Consider the following 16,588-nt stretch of genomic DNA (forward strand, 5'->3'; position numbering starts at 1 on the left):
AATCTCACCTGTATCTTTTGTATGTACAACCTGTAACGTGACATGTGAAAAACAGACTGACCTGACACAAACATCCCTTGATTTAATCCCTAGCGAACAAACTCCACACACAGTGGGCCAATTTGCTAATATGGCTTGATAAAATGATACTCTATCAATCGTCAGGAGTTTTAACAGGTGAGATACCTATCCTTGTGTATCCTTATCTCTGTTTCGCACGGTTTATGGCCTACATCAAAAACATCCAGAAGAGGCAAAGCAGCTACAGCAATCAGGCCTTGACATTTATGTCTTCTTAACCGACAGGTGGGTGTTTGTGGAATTTGTTTTTTTCTTAACTGAAGAACGTAAACACTACACTATTTAGTCGTCCCAATGTGGTAGAAATGTCAGACTTAGCGAAAATGTTTTCCTTCTGAAAGTTATGTGCTTGTTTAAACTGCCATATTGTATATACATGTACATACAACTATTTACGTTCTGCAATGTAAATTGCATTTATAAAAATGATATAAACAAACTGACAAAACTGAAGTCCGATGCAATACCCTATTTTGACTTGTGCGCTCACCTTTACGCGAACACCTGGTATCATCACTATTTGATAGTGATTGATAGACACATGCTTATGATATGGTCAAAATCGTACAATTTTGTACATTTAGTATCGATTTTTTATGGTTATGACATGATAAAAAAGCACGTTCACGCAGATTGGTTTGAAAGTTATTCGAGAGTAAGGAAACTATTACTGATTAATGTATGCTCTTAATATATGAATGTTTTCTTATGTCTGGCCCATGTAAGTCAGTGAGTGAGTATGCTTTTACGCTGCTTTTAGCAATATTCAATCACAATCACGCCCTGGAACATCAAAAATGGGCTTCACACATTGTACCCATGTGGAGAATCGAACCTGGGTCTTCGGCGTGACGAGCGAACACTTTAACCGCTAGGATAGCCCACCGCCCCTTTCGCCCTATTCAAGGCGTATGTTGCCTAGAAGAGAGTACCCCATCAATATATGCAAGTCGTAAGATGCAACTAAATGGATCAGGTGGTCAGGCTCGGTGAATTGAATGAGTGTCATCGTGTCCCAACATAATATCAATCACTAATTGTCTGGTCCAGATTCGATTACTTACAGACTGCCTTAATTTTGCTGGAATATGATTGTGCGGCAATAAATCAATCAACATAAGCACATTTTAGCGGTATTTTTTCAATTATTAACATTTTTTTGTATAGATATATTGTGCTAAAATTACTAAAGAATGTGTGTGCACCTGACACAGTGCAGGCTTGGCCCTTATCTTCCTGTGAAGAGATTTAATTATAGTAACTTTATCTACATTCAGTGTAGGCATTAGTCCAATGTCTGGGATGACATACGTGTATTGATGGTCACTGACATTTACACGAGGTTCATAAGAGAACATTAGTTAAAGAGTGGGTGTGCAGCCTAGCTTTGTGGTATCCTTTACACACAGTAGACGGGGACCATGAAGGGTTTATGACGCTTCGAACACAAGAACATTGTAGAGCAGTAGCTCAGCAGTTCTAATGCACACTTTAGCTGTTACAATTTGCCAGTCGAGAGTTGGCCCCACTTGGTTTGTAGAACCACACCGTTCTCGTGGATTTCACAATAATGATAACCCCCATATGCCAAGATATGTGTATGTGTGTGTGTGTGTGTGTGTGTGTGTGAGAGAGAGAGAGAGAGAGAGAGAGAGAGAGAGAGAGAGAGAGAGAGAGAGAGATTGTGTGTGTGTGATGGGATTTTGTATGGAGACTAGGGATACTTTCACCTACATCTAGAAAACTATGAGTCTATATATTTACTTGCAACTGTATGTTTTTTGGCTGACAATTTCCTTTTTCCCAACAGCCTAGTGCAGAATTAGTTTTTTCAAGCATTTTCTGACACTCCCACATGCCGTGAAATTACTGAAATGCTATTCAGAATGGCGCCTATATCCAACTCCCTCTTCGAAATTTGATGTGTTAGCTCATGTCATAGTCGCTCAGATATTTACTTTCTTAAGTAAAATCATCGACTATTAACAAGTGAGTAGGTGACGGGTGTAACGCCGCTTTAAACAGTTGTTGCGTTATAACAAGTTATGTAAACCTGAGGTTGAAGATATTCTCGTAAAGATGCAGCTCTTACAGGCTCAGCACTTTATTGAATATATTGAACAAAGAGATACGGTCTAGGATTCAAACCGATGATCAAATGGTCCTGAGACGTCCCCACAGCGCCTTTATTCGACTGGGATGATGGTTGTTTCGTTCAACATGACAAAACTCAAGTTTACGAAATATCTGTAATTTATTTACACAAATCATACAGTATGTTTTTGTTGGTTTTCTCTCAAATTACATCTGTACAGACTATGTGGCAAACGCCGTTCAAGAAACTCGGGTCTACAAGAAAGATAGGGTGCTACTTTTTACCAACTTAGGGTTGTTCTATTCTAGTGCGTACTTCATGTCACACAGTGAAAATAAAAACATGAGCAATGTCATTGCATGCACCAAAGCAGAGACAGACTTCGAGACGTTTATACACATACACCTATTGTGAGATATATTTGATAACATTATTCATAAAAATGTTAGCAGTTTTGTCAGGGCGCCATGGTCATTAATCGAGACACATACAACTTAGGACTTAAATCAGAAATGAAATATGAGAAATATGCCCAAAGCAAGCACATACTGCATAGATGAAGTAAAGAAATGCTAACACGTTTATTGGAGGCATTTTGGTAGTCGGGATAAAAGGGTTGCCGTCCTCGATACGTTTAGAGCTATCAAATGCCGCATCATACTCCTCTTCTTATGCACTGCCCGCAAGAGGCCTACCCAGCTGGCTGAATTACATTACGTACGTATTATAAAATTTATACATCATAATCACGTAAATCGTCTGGCTCTATCACACCAACGTCAAATTTGGAAAATAATGCGGTCGTCAATATGCATTGATTGAACCTGCAACTAAGTTATATACGCTGAATTCCACTTTCACGTCCTGGTAATGACAGCCACGTGGAGGACAGGGCGCCAGACCTCATTCATCTGAAGTAGCCGCTTCACCAATTCTTTGTTGGAACACTGTTCCAAAGTTTGAAACAATATTTTTGCAAAAACAATGCCACCAACTTTCAACTTTGCCTTATCTGGTTCACTCTTTCTGTTTCGGTCAACAGGAACACTATTGACAAACAGATTGTGACATTTGAATCACAGTTGGATTCTGTTAATATGAAAACATCATCAATTCAGCAATTCGACTCACACATCATTGTCGACAGCTCATTTCAATGCTGCAGACATTTAATGACAAGTGCCTTCTATGATCGAACTGCCAGAAACCAAATACCTAAAACTGCGAAATCAATGCTTTCATTTCGGCTCATAATATGATGAATAATTGACTTAACACTTATTTTCATATCCTTTAAAGAATGCAGTTTATATCCTATTCTTTGCATTTAATGCAATATTATTAGTCACATAAACTAAGGAAAAGATTGATACGGATACATCACTAAAACTATTATAGAACAAATAGTGCATGCGAAAGAAGAATGAAAGAACTCTCGACCTTTTTTGGTCTAAGAAAACACAAGACAGTATCGAATACATGGATTCAATAAAGTATTTTACGAAATGATGGGACTGCCAGTAGGTATAGCAGTCGCGTAACTAAAATTCCATTCAAAGTACATCTGATTGCCACTCCTTGAGTTACTGAGGTACATTTGAGCAAACTCTGCATGTTCCCAGCAATGAACCAATAGAACAGGAGTTAAGCTCATTTCAGAAACTGTTTTCTGGACAATGGTTAATGATTTCATGCTATTAAATTTCTTTCCGGTCTACCGACGGTAGCGTTATTTATTGCAACACAAACCACTAAAATTGAAAGTTTAAGGATTACATAGACAGGGTGACATCAAACATATCAGCACAAGTAACGAGTGCAAGACAATACAATGTATACATTTATCTCAACATTAAAAATGAATATTTTTTAAGGAACGTAGTTATATTCAATGCATAGATCACTGGACCACGGCCCGTGTCAGTGAAGGTACTGGTCCGACTGGTGGATGTTGCTGTATGATTGGCATTGGTGTATTGTACCACTGTAGAACAAAATAGGTGGAAGCGTTTGAGTACGAATTAGATCAAGAAATAGTATTTGTTCTTGGTGTAAGAAAGGAGACATTTATATTCTGATTTGTTACAATTCAAGGCTCGAAGTCGTATAGATAAAAAGCTGACATTGTAATAGTAGCATAAATACATATATGACATATGTTTCTGTGGTTTGTAACAATGTAATATTCTCTGGTCTAAATCCTATAGATGGATTCGTGATGAACTTAAAAGGTCGACGTAGTTCCAGCTGCTATTATACCTTCTGTAAAGTCGAGTATTCTTCATCAAGGAAGACGTTACTGTGTTACTCCTTGATTCCTTTCTACTTATTAATGCTGAGAGATGATCTCTCCAGTTATACAACTTTGAATCAGATGACTTGGGAATATACATACCATAAGCCACAACATCATATCGTGTGCTCGGTTCAGTTATGGTAGCACATAGCATACACACCTACCATAAAGGCATTACGAGAACTCAATATGCATTCAACGAAGAACTCAATATGTATTCATCGCTCTAACGATCTTTATGCATCTGTACATAACATGAAAACAGTCATTAGGGCGAACTCTGACATATAAATACGGAACAACATTTACGCATTAAATATATCCATGCACCAATAGATATATCCGCCATTGATGATTCAATCCCAGAATTTCTAACATGTTCTGTGATGCTCTCAAGCTACAAATCTTTTGAAATTGTCCTTCCTTCAGCTATAAAATATATTCAAGTGTTTTGGGTTATCTACGTGAAAAATATACGCTGATGGTTAGTTAATGCATATATGACACACATATGGTGAGAGTTCTCCGTATAATGAATGGATATCTGTTGCAATAAATAACCACATTGTACAAAATAAATATATACTCATTCAACAACAAGTTAGGTGTTGACGTGAGCAGATAACGATGTGCAGTATTTATAAAGTGCAATCAAATCATGCACAGGAGAAAAAGAAAATTTGTATATGTTTCTATCTAACAAACACATCACAATCCCTTACAATAATACTACGACTATTCCTACGTCCTACATAGTCACTACCAACAGCATAAGAAAAATATAAACTATTGTTTCTTCTTTCTGAGAATTCAAGCAGTCTGTTCAGCTCTGTTGGAACGTGTTGGTTGTTTGCATAATTAGTTAAGCATGTTTGGGAAGTAAAGCCACGAATACAGTTGACAATAATTCTATCCTGGCAAGATGAATTTGTAATCTATAGCTTGAAGAACAGGGTTGGTCGCACATACTAAGTACCTCCTGACGTGTCATTTCAGGTTTTAAATCGTGACACGAAACAATTTCAAACTCTATACAAGCAAATTGGGTGTTAAAATGCTTTCATATACTGGCTGTCATGCTGTGTATTATATTGTTATTCTTAATGATAACCTTGTGTTTGCATTGTGTTCAGGAATGGTAATCCTGCTCACGTTTAAGTATTAATAAAAATCACCATGAACGGCATTGTCATTGTCACAAATAAGAAAGAAAGGTAAAATCGATACTTGGTATTATGTGGCCAGGTGCCATTTCCAAGCCCTTCCCCGACACGCTTTCAGTTGCTTTCTTGTCACCTTGTACACCTCACAGAAAGTCAGAGAGAATGTGAAAATATATGAAATCCATACACATAAAGATACTGATGTAAGTTCGTTGGAAGGGTTGACCAAATCATCCAAGACTGTAGGCAGGTAAGATGGAAGAGTCATCGCCGAGACACACATCAGTTTAACACGTAACGACGCCCCTCCTCGTGGAGTTTTATAATGTCGGCTTCCCACTGAAGTAGGGCCATCATTGCATGATTACTTCACTGGGAAGGTCTTCATTTACCCAAACTCTTCAATCTACTCATCAAGCACATCATGGCTCCTTTTAAAATCATCCATGGCGGACACAGAAAATCACAGGGAGACGTAACCGCATCATTCTCATTCGTAACGCTGATTTCCTTCCTCACGATGCATTCCACGATATCGTAACAACTCACCCTCAACAATTCCACGATTTTACAGCCAATCGTAAATGAAAAAATTCCCTCGATCCGTTCTCAGGTCAAGTACAAATCACTTCTCACTGAGACTGTTTAGGTGTGAACTTAAATGCATAAACAGCGCGTTACTGTTTTATATCTTATTTTAGTTATAAAATCAATAATAGATCATAGTTATGTACATGGTCGTCATGTTATTGCTGGTCTATATATCATACTATTTGAATTCTAATTACAGGATTGTTAGTACTCTAAAACCAGGTAGCTTTGATCCATCCGATATTGGTGCATAACGGTCTGCTTACTTTCTTTGTGAAATATTTATTAACACAAATTTCAAGGCCAAAGCGTTCAATTGCCTCCCACTGATACGACAAAATATGTAACACAAACTATACAGGTCATATACATGCAGGAACGTTACAAGGACGTTCCAGGCTGGCTGAAGATATTCCACATGAGATTATATCCAACACTTCTAATCAGTACATATCTCTCCGCTCGACAGATGAATTACAGACTGTGCTCCGGCTTAAGGAAGGGTTGGATCACCAAAATCGTTAGAGAGGACACAACCGCAGCTATAAGAAAAATCCAGAAGAGAAGCCTATCAATGACGTGGGCAACAAACCGCCACTCATTCACCACGTCCTGATGACGTTCCTCGCTGTCCTGACGACGTACCAAGCCTTTCAGATGACTGGTTATCCTGTCGTTCGTGTGGTCCCCCCGATCCAACATACGTTCATGAGCGAGAGGCATCCCATTATATGGAACAGACCCATTGCAATTGCTACCGTCAATGGTCTCCATGAATGTGGACAGACACACATCATCTGTCTTTGTCACCTGTCGTCTGTTTCTCATTGAATCGGTCGAGTGACACATACACACAAGTCTGGCAAAGATGTCAAATACCAGAGAGCGCAGCCATCTTGGAACGGGCTTCTGATGGGGGCCAACGTGATGGAGTTGTAGAACAAACACGGTCAGTATGATGGACAGTGACGTCATCGCCATGGTTACTGTCAGGTAGATGCCTGAAAATGAAATCATATTTTACAAGTGAGATGTCATTTATAAAAATACAAAGTATCGGTGTCATCTCATACAGCCACTGACGTGTAAAATATAATTAGCATGCAGTCGATGTTGCTGTGAGTTTGGCATGTTGCTGTACATGTTGGTTTGATTTGTAACTGTTTATCCTTACTGTCCATGTGTGCCTTTATAACTATTTGTGGTATAATAATAATAATAATAATAATAATAATAATAATAATAATACGTGTAGCTGTCACTGCATGCACACGTGTGTCATGATGATTTTGTATGTTGTCTTTGTGAAGCGTCAAACAACAAACAAACAAATACATTCTGTATTCATGTCTTGATGACCATATGTGTATTCTACATTCTGCATTCACTTGTGTTTTGATAAAAACAAATTATCCATATTCTGCACAAATCATGTGTATATTGATGACTGCATTTTAGTTCTTTTCCCAAACTGTGCCAATATCCTGTGCGTGCATCACATGTGTCGTTGCCTTATTATGTATGTGACCTCGTTCTATCCGTGTGGCCATATATATTGATTCGAACGTCTGCATATTATATAGCCTTTTTATATAGAGCTGGCACCTGGCTTCTTTGAGTTGATATGATTGTATATAATGTTAAGATAGACATTACTAAACATTTTCTTTCCTTAAGTTTATTAAAAACATCAATAGCAACAATAATTACAAATTGGGAAACAACTACCAGATGAAGCCATGTGTGATGAAGTACTATCAAATCTTGTGAAAACACTATGAAATCACGTAAAAGCCATACTATCGCATACTATCGATGGATGGTTGTACAATGAAACAGTGACAATTTAATTCGTTAATTATGTATTTCATGGGACATTAGGCAATTTAATGTCCAAATGTGTGTCAAGCTGCGAGCGTTTTCTGCTTTACCAACACGGTAGCATAAATGAGCAAATAAATCGTGCTGTGTACAGCTCCAATGCTTGATTTATCTTTAGATTAGCTTTTCGCGACGATCGACAGATGAATGAATAAAGTCACAGAGAGCATTAGGATGTACTGACAGAATGAAAAACAAGCATCTCACATTACAGTGACACACTCACGGCGCGTAGAGGGCGTTCGTGATGTATTCCCACTTTAACTTGACAATCAGCAGTAATGATTGTCAACATCGCCTGAAACTGATCGCGCTTCCTAAACTAATACCACGCATGAATTACTAATTTGTTTACGCAGAGTCTGATGTGATTTACGCACGATATCGTGGGGGTGGCGACCGAGTGACACATAAAATATCCCGACATGATACCAGCGGTCATCATACATATGTCTGGATTGGAACACAGTGCTATTGATACATATATACAGCGCTACACACAATTGCGGACGGACATAAATACACACTCGGGATTCAGCATAATCCTTTCAAATCAAGCAGCACATTTACGAAGTTAACTTTGACCCATGCAATGCTAACTTAACGTGTGTCTTGGGGAGGCTCCAAGGAAGTAAATGAAAAAAAACCGCATCTGCTGTCGAATCCGTAAGGATTTAATGTCAATGTTTGCACGCAATGTGGTTTTGTTGAAACATTCCAGTCAGTTTAAAGCTTATCATGGGACCTAGTAAATGTACAATTCTCGGCCTGGTGTTTCTGCTGCAGGTGATAGTTAGGTTAAAGAAAGAAACGTTGACATGTTCCTACAGAATAAGAAACGAGTGGTACAATTACTGTCTTCTCCATTTGCGGGCAGTGCATCCCTGGTTCTATAGGTGAAATACTAAAATAGGTTTACATCACATTACGTGTTTCTATTCTAAAGACGTTTCAAACTCGCCAAGTTTAATTTCCCCGGAGACAAAGGGGGAGCTTGGATGAGACATACGTTGTGGCCGTGCTCTATGTCAGCGTATATTTAGCATGTGAACACCTCCAGACACTAGTGGGCTAACTAACAATGGACATGGGATGTGTAGTCCCCCGAGTCAAATAAATGAATTATTTAAGCAATACCACAGAGATTTACTGACACACACTTGGGGCTACTTCTTCCCACATACTTCATTAACAATAATAACCTTTAAACGTGTTATTTTTATGTAAGCTTAAGGATATGCCTTTGTGTGTTATTTTTTTACTTGATGTGTAAAACCTGGGGTCGCCAACCAAATGCTTATTGTCTTGTAAGTCGCATTGTCGAATACTTAAAAGTAATTGAACAGTTTCTATAATTCCTCCACATTTTCAACCCCAGTGATCTTATGACAGGAAGGTAATGGTTCCACCAACGTTTTTTTTTCAAAATTGAGCTGCCTATATTACTCAAGTAAAATAATTAATGGGTTGTCCACCACTCTTATATAACAGGAGAGAGTGTGTACGGTAAATTCATCTCTATGAACAAAGCACATACTCGACGTGATAGACATATCACATTTGCCACTCGTGACTGTTGAAATTTGAATGTAGTCATTGAAAAGGCGCGGAGGCACTTTAACACTTCACAATTTAGGATATTCAGCTTTTATAGGGTCCAATTGATTCTTTGATCCATGCTTGGAATGACATTATAACACATTTTGATGACATATGGTGGGCTTCAAAATTAACACGTCTTTTTTAGTTTCTACAAAAATAGTATACGCGTTAGCGTGTCACTGGTTTGTCTTGTCAAGACTTGATGGTTCACATGACACGTATGGTTGTGGTATTGCTGTGCGACGTTAGCCAGCAAAACACATTTACTTTTTATGCAGGTTGTGTGACTTGTGGTTGCTACCGATAGAGCAGGACATTCGTACAATTTTCACGAAGACCTAGAGCCATCACCTATTTTCGGTGAACTATTTTGCCTTAAAACCCACTGGAATTTGTTTCGTGAGATAATCGAGACTGACTATTCTCTTCCGTTGACGTTTTATTTTTAAGTTAAATTCTGGGACAGGTTCTGGCACATTTCCATTGGGTAGATCTTGGAGGTGAGGTGAGGTGAAATGGGGTTTAATGTCGCGTCGAGGGTTATTGTATTATATAGCGACGTGCATGTACGTGTGTGTGTGTGTGTGTGTGTGTGTGTGTGTGTGTCCTTGTACTAGATTCATAGAGGGAGCCAATGCCGCGGTTTAACATGAATATCCTACTCAGACACAGTATACTGACTCCCAGCCGACCAATCCTTGCCGAGCGCCAGACAGGTTAACAAATACCATCTTTTAACGTCTTTTGGTACGACGCGGATGAGGATCGAACCTTCCGCTCTCCGGGCAGACGCTCTACACCTAGACAACGGAGGAGGTCCTTTGGGAATTGCGTGGCAGAAGTGGTCCCTAGCAACCTGCGCTTGTCCTTACAGTCTACTAAAACGGTTCGGTTGTTCTGAGTACATACATGTAGATACACACCACCCTAATAAAACTTGGATGCAGCTAACTGCTTACTCACTACCACTTCAACATGTACCAGCCCCGATCTACCTGAAACAAGTCATATCAAGTACACATACATGACTTTTTAGCTTCTTTGAAACGAAACATGGTCGTCATCTGTCACTGAAATACAGTTACGATGCGTGACCACTAATCCTTCTAGCTATCTCGTTACACTTCCTAAAAGAAAAACATACACACATTCTTGAAAAACCGGAGAAATCGTGGGCAGACCTAACTACGTGGTGTTCCGCTAGTAAAAGGTAAAATTAATTGGCATTCTAATGTAACTCTTCAAGGCGAGGGATCAAAGCATCACAGACATTACAATAACCATAGGCGATCACCCTCAAGTTACCTTTTTACTCTCTACGCATCCCCGGTGTCACCGCCTCAGACTGCCCACTATTCGAATCCGCCGATAACGCAATACAAACGAGAGCACATCGCTCATGAACTGACACTTTCTGAGTTTATGGAATTGGATTCGTATACTTCATGCCGTCCACTTCATCAAACACTCTCCCAATTTTAAGATATTTATCACGCAGAGGATTTTTTTCAGATTTAAGATGTCTCCTGTTTCTATGTAAGATTGGTAATGGATACTAGAATCAAATACACGATGCGCTGTCTTAAGCGATAACATTTAGCCCAGGCTGTTCAGCTACATCAATCTACAACATGCCCCTTATATTGCTATCGAGGACCACTGGTATATTGATTCTGTTCGAATTTGAACCGTATCTCTGCAAATAAATAAAATAGGGAGACGAAGAACGACCATTTGACCTGTGACTTGTCATTCGCAGACCGCGGCGTCATTTGTCATTCACAGGGTAAATAGAAGTTCGAATTAAACTGCCAAAGATCATAATGGTGTAAACAGACCAAGGCATGGAGATGCCAGTGGGACCAGTGGAGATCGACAACTTGAAATTAATGACCTAAGCTCTATAGAAATGTAATCTTAGATGCACTGAATCCAATCGATGGACAATAGAAAGCATCTGTGTATAAATAACAGAGAATTCTCCTTATTTTTCATGTTTTAAACATTTTCTGATCAAGAGTATTCAGGCAAATATTACCCAGAGTCTAGTTTGGCCTCTGTAGCGACTGGTTATTACTTTCCTAGGGTTAATACGTATGCCACACCTCAAGGGAGAGATAGGTGAACATACAGAACATCCCCTATCAAAACCAATCCACGTACCATCGACAGACAGCTATATTTGGAGTGTTCGTCGAGTTTCACTGAGAGGGAAGTTTAGTGAGAGGCTTGATAAACTAGACCCAGCGCTTACCTTCAAGTTGGAATGGGTGCCTCTAGGAATATTGCACACACATCACGTCAAAATACTTCAGGAACGAAGACCACGAATTGGATTAATTGAACCTGCACCTTAGGCCTGATGGGCAGACACTGGTCCCACTGGGCCATTAAAATCTGTCATTATGATTGAGGACTACCAGGGTTTTATTGCACCCAACGGACCAAATCAATGGTTGAAACATATACACAAAATTGTGTTTCTGATGTAAGTCAATAAACCTCACTTTTGAAGAAGTTTATGAATCCGTGGCTGATGAGATCTGTTTTGTTTTGTTATTACAACACATTGCTTACACGAACTTGTCAGTGACTGTTACAGAATGAATTGGACTGAAAATCCTATTGGCCCCAAAAGCCAATATGCACGCTGCAAATGTATATTTACTGCAGCAGTCAGAAAATCTTAAAAGGTGTCAATACACCCCTGAACACCAATTGAACTCTCACTTTGTTCTTGTGTCATCGATGATGACGATGATCATGACGTGGTTGTGTTTGTATGTCTAAGAAGGACCGTGACCCCAAGAAAATTTGAGAAGTAAATTAAGCGGAAAGACAAGTTGAACAATTGTTTTGTTGAAATTACGTTTTGATAAATCGTCCTGTGTCAAGTTATTTAGTCCTAATAGGGATAAAGAATAAGAAGATAAGAATAAATAGGGATAGAGTAGTCAGGTTCTTTGACTCGAATACTCGAGTGTCATCTTACTATGGTGAGAGTCGTTGATCATGGTGTCAGTCACTGGTTTCGCCAGTCTAGATTTGCAGTGAAACAGGTGCGATATTGCTCTCACAGACTAGCCAGGTTTACAAAACAAATTTGTAGATAACACCCCACTGCCGTGAAACAGGTCCGATATTGCTCTCACACACTAGCCAGTTTTACAAAACAATTTTGTAGATAACATCCCACTGTAACAATAAGCTTGGCTATTCATTCAACACAGGGTGTTTTGGTCAACAAAGAAGCATCACCCATGGCTCTGTATTTGTGGTCCCAACCAGCCACTGCAGAATAAGGTGATTTGCAGGTGCTAAAGCAAAACTGCCGATTGTAAGGGGAACTGTTAAAAGCCTAGTCACATAAAACTAATTACATTAGTTCCCTTTCATTTGGTAGACTAATTTTCCACAGAAAACGGTTACAACACCCTAAAACCAAAGCATGCGGCAGAGTGGACAGCAGAACGTACTATCAGCTCTGAGACACATAGCGACGTCGCGTTATTTCCTTTAATTTAGATTCAGAATATTCTACATAAGCGGATACTCCTTGAAGTGTTCCTCCCTCGTCTTACCCCTAACACCACCAGGTACCGCGGTAGCACGTTCTATAGCGAAAGCCGGCTATTTCCTAATCAGAGAACGACCCCAGACATAACATGCTTGCGGTGATTGTGCTTCGGTCTCCAATGTTCGCGGTAACGTTAACGACAACAAAGACTCCATCCGAGTGAGGTCCATAACAACGGCCTTGTCTATCTAACACATTACCGCTTGTGCCATACGAAGCACGTCCAAAAGTGCAGATAATATTGAGATATGTCTGCACCATTGGATTACAATGAAACGAATCTGAAATCCATTTTGACTATGAATTTCATCTGCATTAAGGATAATTAGTAACTTTCAAAACATGCATGAACATTATTGACGAACAAGGTTGTGATCAATAAGTAATATATAAGTCAAATGAAAAAGTCGTAATCAAATAGAAAAAAAAGGATCTGAAATGCATAGTCATTAAACTTGGACAAAGCAATGTACTTCGATCAATATTTCAATTTGAAGCATCAATTCAACAGATGTGAGAACATTCCACCGACGTTATGACTTACACCGTATCCTCCTGGCACTGGCAGGGTTCCAGTATGGCAAGCATTCTTCATTCTACCGTTTCATATTCAGTCAAATTAGCTAAATGCTGGGTTTTGTGAATCGCAGTATGCCAATGAAGCTAAACAGGCAAGGGGAGAACCTCTAACTCTGCCTCCCCTAGACACAGGCCAAAGTGTCTGGGGTGTCACCTATGACGCTCACCAGGTCTGGGATGTCCGAAGGCAAACATATATAAAACGGCCATAGACAAAATAAAGTTTAATACCCAGTGGAAGCAGTGATCCCAATAATTTGATATTGATGCTCATGGCTGTGTTGTACAATACATGTTCCAAGCAATATGAAAACTTTTAAAGTAAACTTATTTGTTTATGTCAAGTTATGTGAGTCATACTTGGCATTTTCAGTGACTTGCTATTAAGATAAGGGGTTTTCAATGTTTTTATATTTCCTACAAGGCTTGTTCTCTCCTCTCGAGGATTGAGTATTCAAATTGAAAATCGGTGTAAAGTCTACGGCAGTCTACATCAGTCTACTCTGTCTTCTTTCAAACCTCTTCACATTTTACAGCAAATACATATGGATTGTATAGTGTATAAAAAAACCATCCTCATTCCGAAGGTGAAAAAACAACAAAGTTGGATAATACATTTAGAGTTTGAAGCTTAAATTGGTACACACAGTTTCCTTAGTCATGAACATGTACACATAGTGTATATTGTCCAAGATACATGAGCGGGTATTCACTGCGAGTGGTATTTTTTCTGTATTCTCTTCCACGCCGAACCTTGTATCAGACTCTGCCACACGTTGTTTCACTGATGAGAACAAACTTGAGTTGTTCAATGACCGTTTCCACGCAACTGTCAACACCGTATTACGAAATGCTTCCAAATGCTTGTAAAGGATGGTGATTGCATTCTCATTTGTTATGAACTGAAAAGCACAGCTAAGCTTGCTGTTTAGGCTAAACCGTGCAAATTATGCATGAAGTGACAAATCCCGATTCAAACGCAGCATTTCTCACTGTCATTATCCTTTTACTTTTCCAAATTCTATTTGCACGTCGTGTGTGAAAGAGTAATTGCAGGAGATAGCTCAGCACCTAAAGTAGTTCGAATGAGGATTCAGAAATTGAAACCCTCATTAGCCAATCAAATTGCTCGAAATGACACTTAGGTTATTTATGTCGTAACAAAGATCATCCGCAGAGTACACGAATGTTTAATTTAATGCAAACTTTCACCTTCATTCATTGAAGAGCACCGCTCATATCGCATTATGTTATTTTAGGTTTGTTCATGGTCAATACCAGCTAATCTATTTTCAGTTGGTAAATAAATTAGAAATGTTCTTCTGTTTAACAACCGATATTTACTCTCAGTGTTAGGCAACATTTGAGTCACTTTGCCCAAGGAGAACTAAGACTCTAAATTGTAAAAAAATAATGTATATAATATGTCAGGAACAATTTGTGACCTACACACAAAATAAGATACTCACCTATTAATGGTACAAACTCCGAAGTCGCAGGCATATTTTCAGCTATAAGCAACATAAACACCGAAAACGCAAGCAGTACCGTGATCCCAAGTGTGATTTTTTCTCCTGAGTCTGGCGGGAGCCAAAACCCCAATAAACTGAGAATTGTCAACCACAGACACGGGAAGATAATGTTGAACAGATAATACAGTGTCTTTCTCCTTATGATGACAGTAAACCGCACGTCAGGGTAAGGCTCCTTGCAGCATGCATAAAACACTTCTGTTCTTTTTATTCTCACAGCCAACAACTGCCACTCGCCACTGAATATGTAGTTTTGAAGATCCACCACGTCCGATCGGTTCGTCAGGTCCACTTGAAAACCGTCATACGTCCAGGAACCGAACTTTAGCTCACAAATCTGATCATCAAATGGAAAATATGTGATGTCTATTTTACAGGAACTCCTGAACTTGGCGGGCGGTGGCCAGAAAACATTGCCTTGATTCGTAACCATAGCTTTACTCTTCATATAACCGGTTGTAAAATCGTCAGCGCTGCAAGAAAATATACAAGTAGGTTACAATGGAGGTAGATCCATAAGTCATTATTTAGGTGGACTTTCAGTACTTTGGTGAGATGTGGTGTGGTGCGGTGAGGTGCGGTATTGTGTGTGTGTGTGTGTGTGTGTGTGTGTGTGTGTGTGTGTGTGTGTGTGCAAATCCTTATTTTATCCCCGTCAGGCAAGGTAGCAACAAGTGCATCTTATAACGTCATTTGGTATGACGCGTCCAGGGGATGGAACCAACGGCCTTCCGCTCTCCGGGAAGAAGCTTTGTCCTCTACACCACCGAGGCGGTCGTTTCTGTGTGGGAGGTTCATGCCAACAATATACATTGTTTTGTTCGTATTATATATTTTTTAAATTGATTACCATTTGTTGGTTCACCCGAGCTGCTTAACGTATACCCAACAATTAAAGACAAGTCCTTAGTGGTTGGTGTATAAGTACCACGGACAAAAACATCATGGAAACAAAAATCTGTCACAGGTCGTAACCTTAACTAACTTGGTTCAACCCACGAACACGCGAATAATGCTGCCAAACGTTGCGTTATTATCGAAATACACAGTGACTGGGAATCGAACCTACGACCGATGAGCTAATCCTAGCATGGCTGGATGACACACTCTTCTAAAATACATATAAGTGCATGTTGTTTACCTGCTTAACGCTCGGCATTCCGGGGCAAAAACAAGGACTGGTCGGCTCGG

General features: G+C 39.4%; 1 protein-coding gene across 3 annotated transcripts in view; it reads right to left on the minus strand.

The window, feature by feature from the left end:
- Window positions 1-2,361: 2,361 nt before the first annotated feature.
- Window positions 2,362-16,588, minus strand: part of LOC139479518 (neuronal acetylcholine receptor subunit alpha-10-like) — a 194,593-nt gene continuing 180,366 nt past the window's right edge. For all 3 annotated transcript variants that reach the window (XM_071262372.1, XM_071262365.1, XM_071262378.1), the window contains 2 exons: window positions 15,335-15,870; window positions 2,362-7,227 (listed from right to left, as the gene is read on the minus strand). In XM_071262372.1, the coding sequence (XP_071118473.1) occupies window positions 6,701-7,227; window positions 15,335-15,870 (1,063 nt within the window). In that variant the 3' untranslated portion in view covers window positions 2,362-6,700. The remainder of the gene's footprint in view (window positions 7,228-15,334; window positions 15,871-16,588) is intronic.

This window comes from Haliotis cracherodii, unplaced genomic scaffold (genome assembly GCF_022045235.1).
Source record: "Haliotis cracherodii isolate W230 unplaced genomic scaffold, xgHalCrac1.p SCAF_1, whole genome shotgun sequence".
Classification (NCBI taxonomy): Eukaryota; Metazoa; Mollusca; class Gastropoda; order Lepetellida; family Haliotidae; genus Haliotis; species Haliotis cracherodii.